This window comes from Macaca fascicularis, chromosome 19 (genome assembly GCF_037993035.2).
Source record: "Macaca fascicularis isolate 582-1 chromosome 19, T2T-MFA8v1.1".
Classification (NCBI taxonomy): Eukaryota; Metazoa; Chordata; class Mammalia; order Primates; family Cercopithecidae; genus Macaca; species Macaca fascicularis.
The window spans coordinates 56,367,520-56,379,736 of record NC_088393.1 but is presented as its reverse complement, the minus strand read 5'-3'; the positions used below and the strand labels follow the sequence as shown (position 1 = coordinate 56,379,736).

General features: G+C 56.8%; 2 protein-coding genes across 2 annotated transcripts in view; one reads left to right on the top strand and one right to left on the bottom strand.

Annotated features, from left to right (window-relative positions):
• GRIN2D (glutamate ionotropic receptor NMDA type subunit 2D) overlaps positions 1 to 817 on the bottom strand; it is a 57,506-nt gene extending 56,689 nt beyond the window's left edge. Inside the window, exon 1 of the mRNA XM_045380861.2 lies at positions 628 to 817. The gene's annotated coding sequence lies outside the window, so the exon portion shown is untranslated. The remainder of the gene's footprint in view (positions 1 to 627) is intronic.
• A 2,681-nt stretch (positions 818 to 3,498) lies between these two features.
• Positions 3,499 to 12,074, top strand: KDELR1 (KDEL endoplasmic reticulum protein retention receptor 1). The gene is made up of 5 exons (XM_005589766.4): positions 3,499 to 3,782; positions 4,511 to 4,611; positions 4,964 to 5,122; positions 9,886 to 10,138; positions 11,317 to 12,074. Exons 1-5 carry the CDS (start codon positions 3,692 to 3,694, stop codon positions 11,349 to 11,351), a joined length of 639 nt encoding a protein of 212 aa, XP_005589823.1. The 5' UTR covers positions 3,499 to 3,691; the 3' UTR covers positions 11,352 to 12,074.
• The last annotated feature ends 143 nt before the right edge of the window (positions 12,075 to 12,217 follow it).

The following is a 12,217-nucleotide window of genomic DNA, read 5'->3' as shown; positions in this document are numbered from 1 at the left end:
CCCTGGCTCACTCGCACCCCCGCTTTGTGCCCTCAGCCCCCCCACCCCCCCTTCCAGCGTCTGTGTCTGTCTGTCTGTCTGGGTCACCTCTGAAGCTGGTGGCTAGTGTGTGTGTGTGTGTGAGGAGCGGGAGATTGCCTGCTTAGGGAACTGCTTTTCCCTTCCTCGCTTGGCCACCTCCAGACCCCCCCAGATGCCCCCACTCTCAAACACAGGCAGAAACACACACACGCACACATGCACGACCTCACTTCCCTGGGATTCCCCAACACCCCCAGAGCTTGAGGAGGGACACACACAGACACACACACACAGAGTGGGGGGTCTAATGGGGGCCAGGCTGCCACTGCCAATAGGGGCTGTTTGGACAGACAGGAGGACACAGGCAGCCGGGGACGCCCAGACGCCTGGCCGGACGCAGGCAGGAGGCACAGAACCCAGGTACACACCATCCATCTGGCTTTGGGGGGGCCGGGGGGAAGGAGTGGGGGCCCCATGACACCCAGGCAGGCGGCTCAGGGTCGGTATAGACAGACAGACCCCTCCCTCCCTCCACCGCCGCAGCGCTTACAGACACACCCCCCCTCCACCAGCCAGCCTCAGACACCCGGACATACAGATCCTCACCGGGCAGATGGCAGACGCTCAAGAGACCCCTGGGGGCCAGGCGGACCCACCCAGGCGACACCCCCCAGCAGGGCACCGGTGGCCGAGGGAGGCTGCGGGAGGCTGCGGGCGAGGGTGGCGGCGGCGGCCGCGGCTTGGAGGAGCCGGAGCGGGAGGGACTCACACACTTGCTGTGTTCTCGCACACACACACTCACTCGGGATGCGATTAACATTCAGTCCCCGTCCGCCACTGCCGGGAGACCCACAGCCCCCCCTCCTGGCCTCCCTGGGGACCCCTCCTCCTGCTAGGCTTGGGGAGGGGGCCGCCCCCCACCCCAGCTACCAGCCTCTGCCTTCCTCCTGGGACAGGGGAGTGAGGGGCTGAAAATAAAACGGAAGGAAGAAGTCGGGTTGGGGACTGAGCAGGGACTCAGAACCCGGTATGGAGACATCAGCTTCAGAGCTAGACTTCAGGTCTGGGGGTTGTTGCCTTCTGCCCCATCCCTGCCTTGAGGCTCTGGAAACAGGAGGCCTTTCCCTGGCTTCAGTGTTCGCCATACTAAGACCCAATCTGTGGCTTTTATTGCCCCACAAGGCCAGGCCTGAAAAGCAGGTCTCCACCGTGGACCCAGGAGTCCCGCCCCCCAGTCCCTTCTCCCTCAGACCCAGGAGTCCCCTCTCCACTGGGACCCAGGGATTTGGGGCCCGCCTCCAAGTCAGAGTCTCTTTTAAGGACTCTGTCATCCAGACTCTCCCCCAGTACAAGCCACCTTCAGGGACCCAAGACTCGTGGATGTCCCCCTTGGACCCAGTCCTTCCAACCCTCTGAAGAAACCAACATGCCTGCTCCCCTTCTTTTATTGAGGGACCCTGGCCTCCATCACCTGTGGGTACCCCATCATCCAGAAGGGAAGCAGTATCTGTCTCCTCGTAGACGCAGGAGTCCAGACCACAGGCTGTTCCCCGAGGGTCCCACACCCAGATGCCCACTATTCCCCTCCTAGGGGGCTGGGCCCGGCACTTTTATAAAGCGGCTCTAGGGTAGAGCATGGGGCAGGACCGCTGGGCCTCTGAGGGTGGAAGAGGGTGTGTGTGTGTGTGGGCAGGGCAGAAATTCTGGAGCAGGGAGGAAGCCAGGGCCAGGGGCTCCTGAGATAGTTTGGGTCAGAGTTTCAGCCTTGAGCTTCCTGGGTGGGGTTCCTGTTTCCTTCATCCTCAAGGTCTGGGAGAGCAGAGTGAGGTGCACATTCCTGAAAAAGAAGAGAATCAGGGCCTAAATGTGTGGGTCGTAAAGGGAGAAAGAAACCGTAGATCTAGATGCTTAAGGTTAGGAAGCTAGAGCCATAAGATGGTGGGGGTGGGACCCTAAGTTCCAAAGAACAGCATCCTAGGAGGGAAAAGGGCTGCGGCCCTGGACTGCTGAGTCTCAGGGAGGAGGGGCTGGAGCCCTGGACTCCTGGGTCTGAGGGAGGAGGGGCTGGGGATGTGGACTCCTGGGTCTGAGGGAGGAGGGGCTGGGGGTCTGGACTCCTGGGTCTGAGGGAGGAGGGGCTGGGCCCTGGACTCCTGGGTCTGAGGTAGGAGGGGCTGGGGATCTGGACTCCTGGGTCTGAGGGAGGAGGGGCTGGGGGTCTGGACTCCTGGGTCTGAGGGAGGAGGGGCTGGGTGTCTGGACTCCTGGGTCTGAGGGAGGAGGGGCTGGGGTCTGGACTCCTGGGTCTGAGGTAGGAGGGGCTGGGGGCCTGGACTCTTGGGTCTGAGGGAGGAGGGGCTGGGTGTCTGGACTCCTGGGTCTGAGGGAGGAGGGCTGGGTGTCTGGACTCCTGGGTCTGAGGGAGGAGGGGCTGTGGGGACTGGACCCCTGGGTCTGAGGGAGGAGGGGCTGGGGGCCTGGACTCCTGGATCTGAGGGAGGAGGGCTGGGTGTCTGGATTTCTGGGTCTGAGTGAGGAGGACCTGGGGGTCTTGAACTCCTGGGTCTGAGGGAGGAGGGGGCCAGGGGCCTGGACTCCTGGGTCTGAGGGAGGAGGGGGCCGGGGGCCTGGACTCCTGGGTCTGAGGGAGGAGGGGGTTGGGGGCCTGGACTCCTGGATCTGAGGGAGGATGGGCTGGGGGCCTGGACTCCTGGGTCTGAGGGAGGAGGGGGTTGGGGGCCTGGACTCCTGGGTCTGAGGGAGGAGGGGCTGGGGATCTGGACTCCTGGATCTGAGGGAGGAGGGGCTGGGGGCCTGGACTCCTGGGTCTGAGGGAGGAGGGGCCTGGTGTCCTGGACTCCTGGGTCTGAGGGAGGAGGGAGCTGGGGCCTGGACTCCTGGGTCTGAGGGAGGAGGGGCTGGGGGCCTGGACTTCTGGGTCTGAGGGAGGAGGGGCTGGGGGCCTGGACTCCTGGGTCTGAGGGAGGAGGGGATGGGGGCCTGGACTCCTGGGTCTGAGGGAGGAGGGGCTGGGGACCTAGACTGCTGGGTCTGACGAACGGGCTGGGTCCTTGAGTCCTGGGTCTAGGGGAGGAAGTGGGTGGGGTATCTTTCTTGTCTTCTGGGGGATTGGAGCTAGAGTGCCTGAAAGGGGCAGAAGCTGGCAGCTGAGCCTCTGGGTTCCTGCAGGATTTTTAAAGCTCAGAAGGCAGCCTCTACATCCCTGCAAGGGCTGAGGGTGGTGTACTAGACTGCGTCCCTTCCAGAGACACAGACTGCCTGGGCAAGCCGGTGCCGGATTTGGCACTTTCCGAACCCTGCGACCCTCCCAAGTTCCTAAGGGGCAGCTTTGGGGGTGCATTTAGCGCCGCCACGGCAAAGCAGGAGGTGGACGATAGGGGGCGCCGGGGATCCGGGCCCCGCCCTCGGGGGCGGAGCCTCCCGGCCCGGACTCCTCCCCCTCCCGCTCTCCTCCCTCTTCCCGGCTACAGCTCCGCCGCCAGCTCCGGCCTTTGCTCCCCCTCCCAGAGTCCCCTCCCCGGAGCGGAGCGCACCTAGGGTCCCTCTCCCTTTCCCCCAGCCCAGCCTCCCGTTCAGACCAGCAGCCTCGGGGGGCAGCCCCCCGCCAGCCTGCCTCCCTCCCACTCAGCCCTGCCAGGGCCCCCCAGCCATGAATCTCTTCCGATTCCTGGGAGACCTCTCCCACCTCCTCGCCATCATCTTGCTACTGCTCAAAATCTGGAAGTCCCGCTCGTGTGCCGGTGAGAGGCCCACCAGGGCTGGCGAAGGAGAGAGATTGAGGGCGGGGATTGGGGGCGTCCCAGGACTCAGGCAGGGTTTGGGGGCACTAGGGGCACAGGTTCCACCCCCACTGCTTGCTGGGGGATCTCTCTTCTAGGTTCTGGGTCTCCAGGGGATCAGCTCCCTTCCCCAGACTGGCGGGGGTGCATACAGTTTGATGTGAATGGCTTTAGGCCCCCAATTCAGCCACCCCCAGCCTCAGTCTGGGCAGCCCGAGGGTTCACGGACCGGGAACAGGGAACCATGGCAGGCGGGGAGGTGGCTGTGAGTTGGTGACGTGGACCGTGGCGGCCAGGAAGGGAACGGGAGGAAGGTGACCAGATCGGGGGGGTGAGGTCAGGGGAGGTCCTCCCTAGGCCCCATCTCAGGTCCGGACTGAAGGAGGACCCTGAGGGGGTCAGGGGTGGCCATGAGGCCTAGTCTGGGACGGAGCCTCGGGCTGGAGTAGCTTCGGGGGCCTGGGCTGCCCCCTGGCTGTGGGCCGTGGGAAAGGGCCCTGATGAGGCGGGGCGGGCTGGGGAGGCCTCCGGGGACAGCTGCACTCCAGAGCTGCCTCCAGGCTGGTCCCGGGCGCCGTGCCTTAGTTTATTGCCCATGCAGCCCACCCCCAGCCTCCTCTCTCTCTTGCTCGCTCTCTCTCTCTCTCCCTCTCTCTCTTTCCCTCTCTCTGTCTCTCTCTGGACCACAGGAATTTCAGGGAAGAGCCAGGTCCTGTTTGCTGTGGTGTTCACTGCCCGATATCTGGACCTCTTCACCAACTACATCTCACTCTACAACACGTGTATGAAGGTAGAGACTCCTCCCCACCCCTCTGGCCCCCACTGAAGCACTGGAGCCGGGTGTGGGTCCCAGACTCCTGAGTCTGAGGGAGGAGGGGCTGGGGGCCTGCACTCCTGGGTCTGAGGGAGGAGAGGCTGGGGGCCTGCACTCCTGGGTCTGAGGGAGGAGGGGCTGGGGGCCTGGACTCCTGGGTCTGAGGGAGGAGGGGCTGGGGGCCTGCACTCCTGGGTCTGAGGGAGGAGGGGCTGGGGGCCTGCACTCCTGGGTCTGAGGGAGGGGTCTGGACTCCTGGGTCTGAGCCTGCTGGGGCACAGACCCTGGCCTGTGAGTTGAGGCCCCTTCTCATCATCCTCCTCCTCAGGTGGTCTACATAGCCTGCTCCTTCACCACGGTCTGGTTGATTTATAGCAAGTTCAAAGCCACTTACGATGGGAACCATGACACATTCAGAGTGGAGTTCCTGGTCGTTCCCACAGCCATTCTGGCATTCCTGGTCAATCATGACTTCACCCCTCTGGAGGTAGGCGCCTTGCTGTGACTCCTTATTTGGGGGGATGGTTGTGGCAGAGTAGCGGTGACAGGAGACCCTCTCACAGGCTTCCTTCTGCAGGCTATGCCCAAACTGCCTTATTTTAGGACGCATAAGTTCAGTGCATGGGCTGTGGGGTCAGAGGAGATTCACACAACAGCAGCAAGACTCACTATGTGTCAGTCACTACCCTAAGCATTTCACCTACTTACCTTTCTCAGCAGCCCCATTTTACAGATGAGGAAACTGAGGCTTAGGGATCCTTTTTTTTTTTGGAGGCAGAGTCTCACTCTGTTGCCCAGGCCGAAGTGCAGTGGCACGATCTCGGCTCACTGCAACCCCCGCCTCCCAGGTTCAAGCAATTATCCTGCCTCAGCCTCCCGAGTAGTTGGGAAGACAGGTGCACATCACCATGCTCTGCTAATTTTTGTATTTTTAGTCGAGACAGGGTTTCGCATGTTGACCAGGCTGGTCTCAAACTCCTGGGCTCAAATAATCTGCCTCTCTTGGCCTCCCAAAGTGCTGGGATTATAGGTGTGAGCCACCACACCTGGCCCAGCCTTCCTGAATTTGAATTCCAAATCTGCTAGTTTCTTTTCTCTTTCTTTCTTTTTTCTGAAACAGCCTCGCTTGGTTGCCCAGACTGGAGGCAGTGGCACGATTCTGGCTCACTGCAACCTCCACCTTCCAGGTTCAAGTGATTGTCCTGCCTCAGTCTCCTGAGTAGCTGAGATTGCAGATTTGCCCACCACCACGCCAGTATAATTTTTGTATTTTTAGTAGAGACAGGGTTTCAACATATTGGCCAGGCTGGTCTCGAACTCCTGACCTCAGGCATGAGCCACCATGCCTGGCCCCAAATCTGCTAGTTTCTATTAGCATGATCCTGGGCATGTGACTTGACCTCTCTGTACCTCGGTTTCCACATTTGTAAAGTTGTGATCAGGTCATTGTGAGAATTTACTGAGATTTTGGAGCATTGCCTGGTGTCAAAACACATAAAGACTCTAGAATCAGAGTGTAAAGATTTGGATCCTGCCTCTACCACATAGCAGCTATGGGATTCTGGGCAAATCACATAACTACCCTGTGCCTCAGTTTCCTCATCTGTAAAATGGAGATAATCAGTTCCTGTGTCATCGGGTTCAAATGAGAGGTTGGTATGAATAAAGCACAGTGTCTGGGGTGAGGTAGGAAGTGCCGTGTCAGTGTTCGGTGACTGAAGTGTTTAGTCCCATCTCTCATACTTTTAAATGTTTGCTGTTATGATTTTTTTATTCTATGGTGTTTTTGCTGGAAACTGTACAAACTCCTGGGAGGAATTTTGGGAGAACCAATGCTAAGTTTGCGATCTCTTGCGTCCTGGGGCCTGGCAGGAATAATAAATTCAGGGCAACCTTTTCTTACCTATGCCCACTCCTGCCTTATAGGAAGATAGGCCTGGGTGGCCAGATGTGCTGATCTTTTCAACAGAAGCCATAATTCAGGAGTTTTCAGGCAAGATGTCGCATTTTAAAATTTTAGCCACAGATTCAAACTATCTTGCTTTCTTGCTTGCTTTCTTTCTTTTTTCGAGACGGAGTCTCGCTCTGTCGCCCAGGCTGGAGTGCAGTGGCGTGATCTTGGCTCACTGCAGCTCCCGCCTCCCGAGTCAAGTGTTTCTCCTGCCTCAGCCTCCTGAGTAGCTGGGATTATAGACGCTTGCCACCGTGCTTGGCTAATTTTTGTGTTTTTAGTAGAGATGGGGTTTTGCCATGTTGACCAGGCTGGTCTCAAACTCCTGGTCTTAAGCCATCCTCCCATCTCGGCTTCCCAAAGTGCTAGGACTACAGGCATGAGCCACTGTGCCTGGCCTTCAAAATATAGCTCTAAAAGCACTGTACAGGCCAGACAAATCCAACAGAGGGTGACTTTGGCCCATGGGTCAGAGATACCAGAGGGAGGCTGCATCATACTGTGGCGGGAATCCTGGATTTTGCAAATATATTGTTATCACCTTGCTTGGATCACTTATCCAAGCCCTTGACTTAGCTCATAACTGTCCTGTTGACTAGGGATTACTAGACCCATTTTGAGGATGGGGAGACTGACTGAGGCTGAGGGAGGTAGTGCGGCTTGCTAAAGCTGGAGGAGGCCAGACCAGAACACAGGCCTCTTTTTTTTTTTGAGCCTTGCTGTGTCGCCCAGACTGGAGTGCGGTGGCATGATCTTAGCTCACTGCAACCTCTGCTTCCCGGGTTCAAGAGAGTCTCATGCCTCAGCATCCCGAGTAGCTGGGATTACAGGCAGCGGCCACCATGCCCAGGTGAAATTTTTTTGTATTTTTAGGAGAGACGGTTTTGCCATGTTGACCAGGGTGGTCTTGAACTCCTGGCCTCAAGTGATCCGCCTGCCTCAGCCTTCCAAAGTGCTGGGATTACAGGTGTGAGCTGCCATGCCTGGCCTAAGGAAAATATTCTTTAAAAATTCAGACAGGCTGGGCGCAGCGGCTCATGCCTGTAATCCCAGAACTTTGGAAGGCTGAGACAGGTGGATCATGGATCACGAGGTCAGGAGTTAAGACCAGCCCGGCCAAGATGCTGAAACCCCATCTCTACTAAAAATACAAAAACTAGCCGGGCGTGGTGGCACGCACCTATAATCTCAGCTACTCGGGAAGCTGAGGCAGGAGAATCACTTGAACCTGGCCAGCAGAGGTTGCAGTGAGCTGAGATCGCACCACTGCATTCCAGCCTGGGTGACAGAGCAAGACACCGTCTCAAAAAAATAAAAAATAAAAAAATAAAAAATTCGACATCATGGAATAGATAAAAATGCAATAGGGCTGGGTGCAGTGGCTCACGCCTATAATCCCAGCACTTTGGGAGGCTGAGATGGGTGGATCACTTGAGGTGAGGAGTTCAAGACCAGCTTGGCCAATGTGGTGAAACCCTGTCTCTACTAAAAAAAAATACAAAAATTAGCTGGGCGTGGTGGTGAGTGCCTGTAATTCCAGGCACTTGGGAGGTTAAGGCAGGAGAATCACTTGAACCCGTGAAGCGGAGGTTTGCAGTGAGCCAAGATTGCGCCACTGCACTCCGGCCTGGGTGACAAGAGCGAAACTCGGCCTCAGGAAAAAAAAAAAAAATGCAACAGACCTTCTATCTCTGCCTGAGCTATGACTCTATTCCCTAAGGGCAACCCCAGGGGTAAGAGTTGAATGGGCATGAATTTCATGGTTTCGTGTCCCAGCAGCATTAACTAACCTGGCTTGACGAGAGCCTCCCTGGAAGATTCTGGAGGATTCTGCAGGATTCTGGGAGCAGGTCCTGGACTCTACCTGCCTCAGTGGGAATCTGGACACGTTTCTTATCCCTTGGGCCTCAGTTTCCTCATCTGTACAATGGGAATGACAATAGTACCTACCTCATGGGGTTAAGGCTCAGGCCAGTGAACACCCTAAGGAGCGGTGCCTTGGATGTCGTAAATGCTAGAAAAGCTGGAGTTGTTATGAACAGGTCCTGGTGCCCCCACCTTCCTCCCACTAACCAAGACAGCCGAGGAGCCACACCTGCCACCTGGCTTTGCACTCTGAGGGGAGGTTTCAGTGTGTCTGCAGATCACACATCACCCCAGGTGGCACTTTCAGGGAGCTGGGGACTGAAAGGGGGCTGGCAGATGTCTTCTCCCCTGTCCCATGATGTCCTGTCCTGCTCATGAATGATGGTTGTCACTGCTCCCTAAATGGTGGCCTGTGCTGAGCACATGGGGACCCCTTTATAGATGCTCGCTCCCATTTCCTCACTCATTCAAGAACTGTACTAGGTGCTACGGCCGTGGGGTGAACAAGAAGTAGGATCCCAGCCTTCACGGAGCTCAATTGCTGGTGCGGGTGGCCAGGAAGGAGATAAGATGGTGTGACAGTCCTGGGGGAAGGATGGCCAGGGAGGGTCCCTCTCAGGAGGTGACTGATGAGCTGAGGCTGGGTGAATATGGAGTAGGCAGATGTGTGACAGTGTGGGGAAGAGCTTTTCCTGCTGCGGGAACAGCATGTGCAACATGCCGCAAGAAATGGCATGTGGGCTGGGCGCGGTGGCTCACGCCTGTAATCCCAGCACTTTAGGAGGCTGAGGCGGGCAGACCACCTGAGGTCAGGAGTTCGAGACCAGCCTGGCCAACATGGTGAAACCCTGTCTCTACTGAAAATACAAAAATTAGCTGGATGTGGTGGCAGGCGCCTGTAATCCCAGCTACTCAGGAGGCTGAGGCGGGAGAATCACTTGAACCCAGGAGGCAGAGGTTGCAGTGAGCTGAGATCGCTCCACTGCACTCTAGCCTGGGTGACAGAGTGAGACTCCATCTCAAAAAGAAGAAAAAGGAAGGGAAATTTCCAAGGCAAGATTCCAGCCCAGCCTGCCTTTCAGAGAGGCTCGACTGCAAAGTGTTCATGAGGATGGACCGCAGATCCTTGGTTCGAATCATTGCTCTGCTGCTTGCTGGCTACGTGGTCTTGGGCGAGTATCTTACCTTCTCTGGTGTCAGTTTCCTCATCTGTAGAATAAGTGTGCCAATCATAGGATCTCCTCGCCGGGCCATGGTGATGATTAAATCAGAGATACCAGTAACTCAGGCAGAACTGTGTGCGGCACGTGGCAGCGCCTGGACTGCCTTCCTTCTCTCTCCACCTTCGCAGCACCTGTAACTGCCATGTCGTCCTCTGCCTTCTCTCCCGCCCTGTCCCCTCCCACCTCATCCTGTCCTTGGTCTCTCTGCAGATCCTCTGGACCTTCTCCATCTACCTGGAGTCGGTGGCCATCTTGCCGCAGCTGTTCATGGTGAGCAAGACTGGCGAGGCGGAGACCATCACCAGCCACTACTTGTTTGCGCTGGGCGTTTACCGCACGCTCTATCTCTTCAACTGGATCTGGCGCTACCATTTCGAAGGCTTCTTCGACCTCATCGCCATCGTGGCAGGCCTGGTCCAGACAGTCCTCTACTGCGATTTCTTCTACCTCTATATCACCAAAGGTAGCCGGGATGTGGGGCGGCTGGACGGGAACCTCCTATTTCTGCGGCTCCTGCCCTCCCTGGAGCCTGGGGTCTGTCTCCTTATCCCTGTATTATGCAAAGGAGGGAGCGTTTCTTCACCTGGTTTCTGGGGTCGCAGGCCCACCATCCTCCTAGGAATTCAGACCGTTAGCCTCTGTCCTTAGCCCCTGTGTCACTTGGAGTGCAGGCCAGGCAGGGCAGGGACTCAGCCCACTGAGATTCGTTCATTTATTCATTCAACGAACGTATTGAGTACTTTCTGTGTCCCCAGCCAGGTGCTAGGCTCTGGGGATACAGTAGGAGGAGAAAAGACAAAGACCTCCATTTCCCTTTTATTCTGGTGGAGGAGATGGTGAATGAACAAGTAAAGAGAGATAATCGATCGGGCGTGGTGGTTCACGCCTATAAACCCAGCACTTTGAGAGGCCACAGCGGGCGGAAGGCTTGAGCCCAGGAGTTTGAGACTAGCCTGGGCAACATGGCGAGTCCCTGTCTCTACAAAAAAATAGAAAAATTAGCTGGGTGTTGTGGCATGCACCTGTGGTTCCAGCTACTCAGGAGGCTGAGGTGGGAGGATCCCCTGAGTCTGGGAAGTTCAAGCCTGCAGTGAGCTGTGATTGCCTGGGTGACAGAGTGAGACCCTGTCTCAGAAAAACAAAACAAAACAAAAACCCTTAAAAAAATACATAGAAAGAGAATTGGCCAGGCACAGTGGCTCATGCCTGTAATCCCAACACTTTGGGAGAGTGCTTAAGCCTAGGAGTTCCAGAGCAACATAGCAAGACCCTGTCACTACAACAAATAAAACATTAAAAAATTAGCTGGGCATGGTGGTGCATGCCTGTGGTCCCAGCTCCTTGGGAGGCTGAGGTGGGCGAATTGCTTGAGGAGGTCAAGGCTGCAGGGAGCTGTGACTATGCCACCGCACTCCAGCCTGGGCTATAGAGTGGGATGCTGTCTCAAAAAAAGAAAGAGAATTGCCAGTAGCGAGAAGGGGTAGGAAAGAAAGAAACCAGGAATGTATTTGTGAGTCCTGGGGACCTCCCTCCCTGTGGACCTGCCCATCTAGTGTGCCTGCCCTGCTCTGGCTGTGGGAGACTGTCCCCTCCCTGCAGGGGCCCCAGCGGTAACGTCCTCCCTGTTTTCTCTCCTCACAGTCCTAAAGGGGAAGAAGTTGAGTTTGCCGGCATAGCCCCGGTCCTCTCCATCTCTCTCCCCGGCAGCGGCGGGAGGCGGAGGAAGGCGGCAGAAGATGAAGAACTTTCCCATCCAGGGGTGACTTTTTTAAGAGCCCACCTCTCGCGCTCCCCATCCCGCCTCCTGCCGGGTTTCAGGGGGACAGTGGAGGATCCAGGTCTTGGGGAGCTCAGGACTTGGGCTGTTTGTAGTTTTTTGCCTTTTAGAGAAGAAAAAAAAAAAAAATCTTTCCACTCTTTAGTTTTTGATTCTGATGACTCGTTTTTCTTCTACTCTGTGGCCCCAATTTTTATAAAGTGTTTTTGAGTGTCCTGGGGGCCGGGGCAGGGTCCAAGATCTTTTCCCTTCCCCAGGCCCCTCGGCTCCCTCCCAGATCCCACCCCCAGCCCCACTGGTTGCCAAACACTAAATCTGCCGACACCCATCTGCCCCACCTCCTGCCATGGCCATGAACCGCAACCCCCCCTAAATTTCTAGGTTGGGGATAGGGAGAAAGGGAGGCCCAGGAAGGTCTCCCCTGATTTTTTTTCATAGTAATTTTTTCCCCCAGAGTTTGAGTTTTTTGGTCTTCTCATGGTTTTTTGGCAAATTAGGGGGGCCCGGGGCTCAAGTGCAGGAAGGGGGCTGGGCCGAGGGTCCCATGGCTCTCACACCATGTTTTTGTACAGAACTGATGGTTGATCCTTTGTTCTCTTGAAATAAACAGAAGAAAATGAAACCTTTCTTTCGCTGCTCCTTGCCGCTCTGTCTCTGGCGTGTGTGGGGTCTCGCCCCTGCCCTTCTTTCTGCTTCTGCTTTTGCCTTGTTGACCATCTGCAGGCGACAAGGCCTGGGAGGAGCAGGAAGAGGAGAAACTGGGTC

Excerpts from the sequence above, each read along its gene's own strand:
- KDELR1 (XM_005589766.4), top strand. The coding sequence starts at position 3,692 with ATGAATCTCTTCCGATTCCTGGGAGACCTCTCCCACCTCCTCGCCATC. Across the intron at positions 3,783-4,510 it reads GAAGTCCCGCTCGTGTGCCG|GAATTTCAGGGAAGAGCCAG; the intron begins GTGAGAGGCCCA and ends TCTGGACCACAG. Across the intron at positions 10,139-11,316 it reads CTACCTCTATATCACCAAAG|TCCTAAAGGGGAAGAAGTTG; the intron begins GTAGCCGGGATG and ends CTCTCCTCACAG.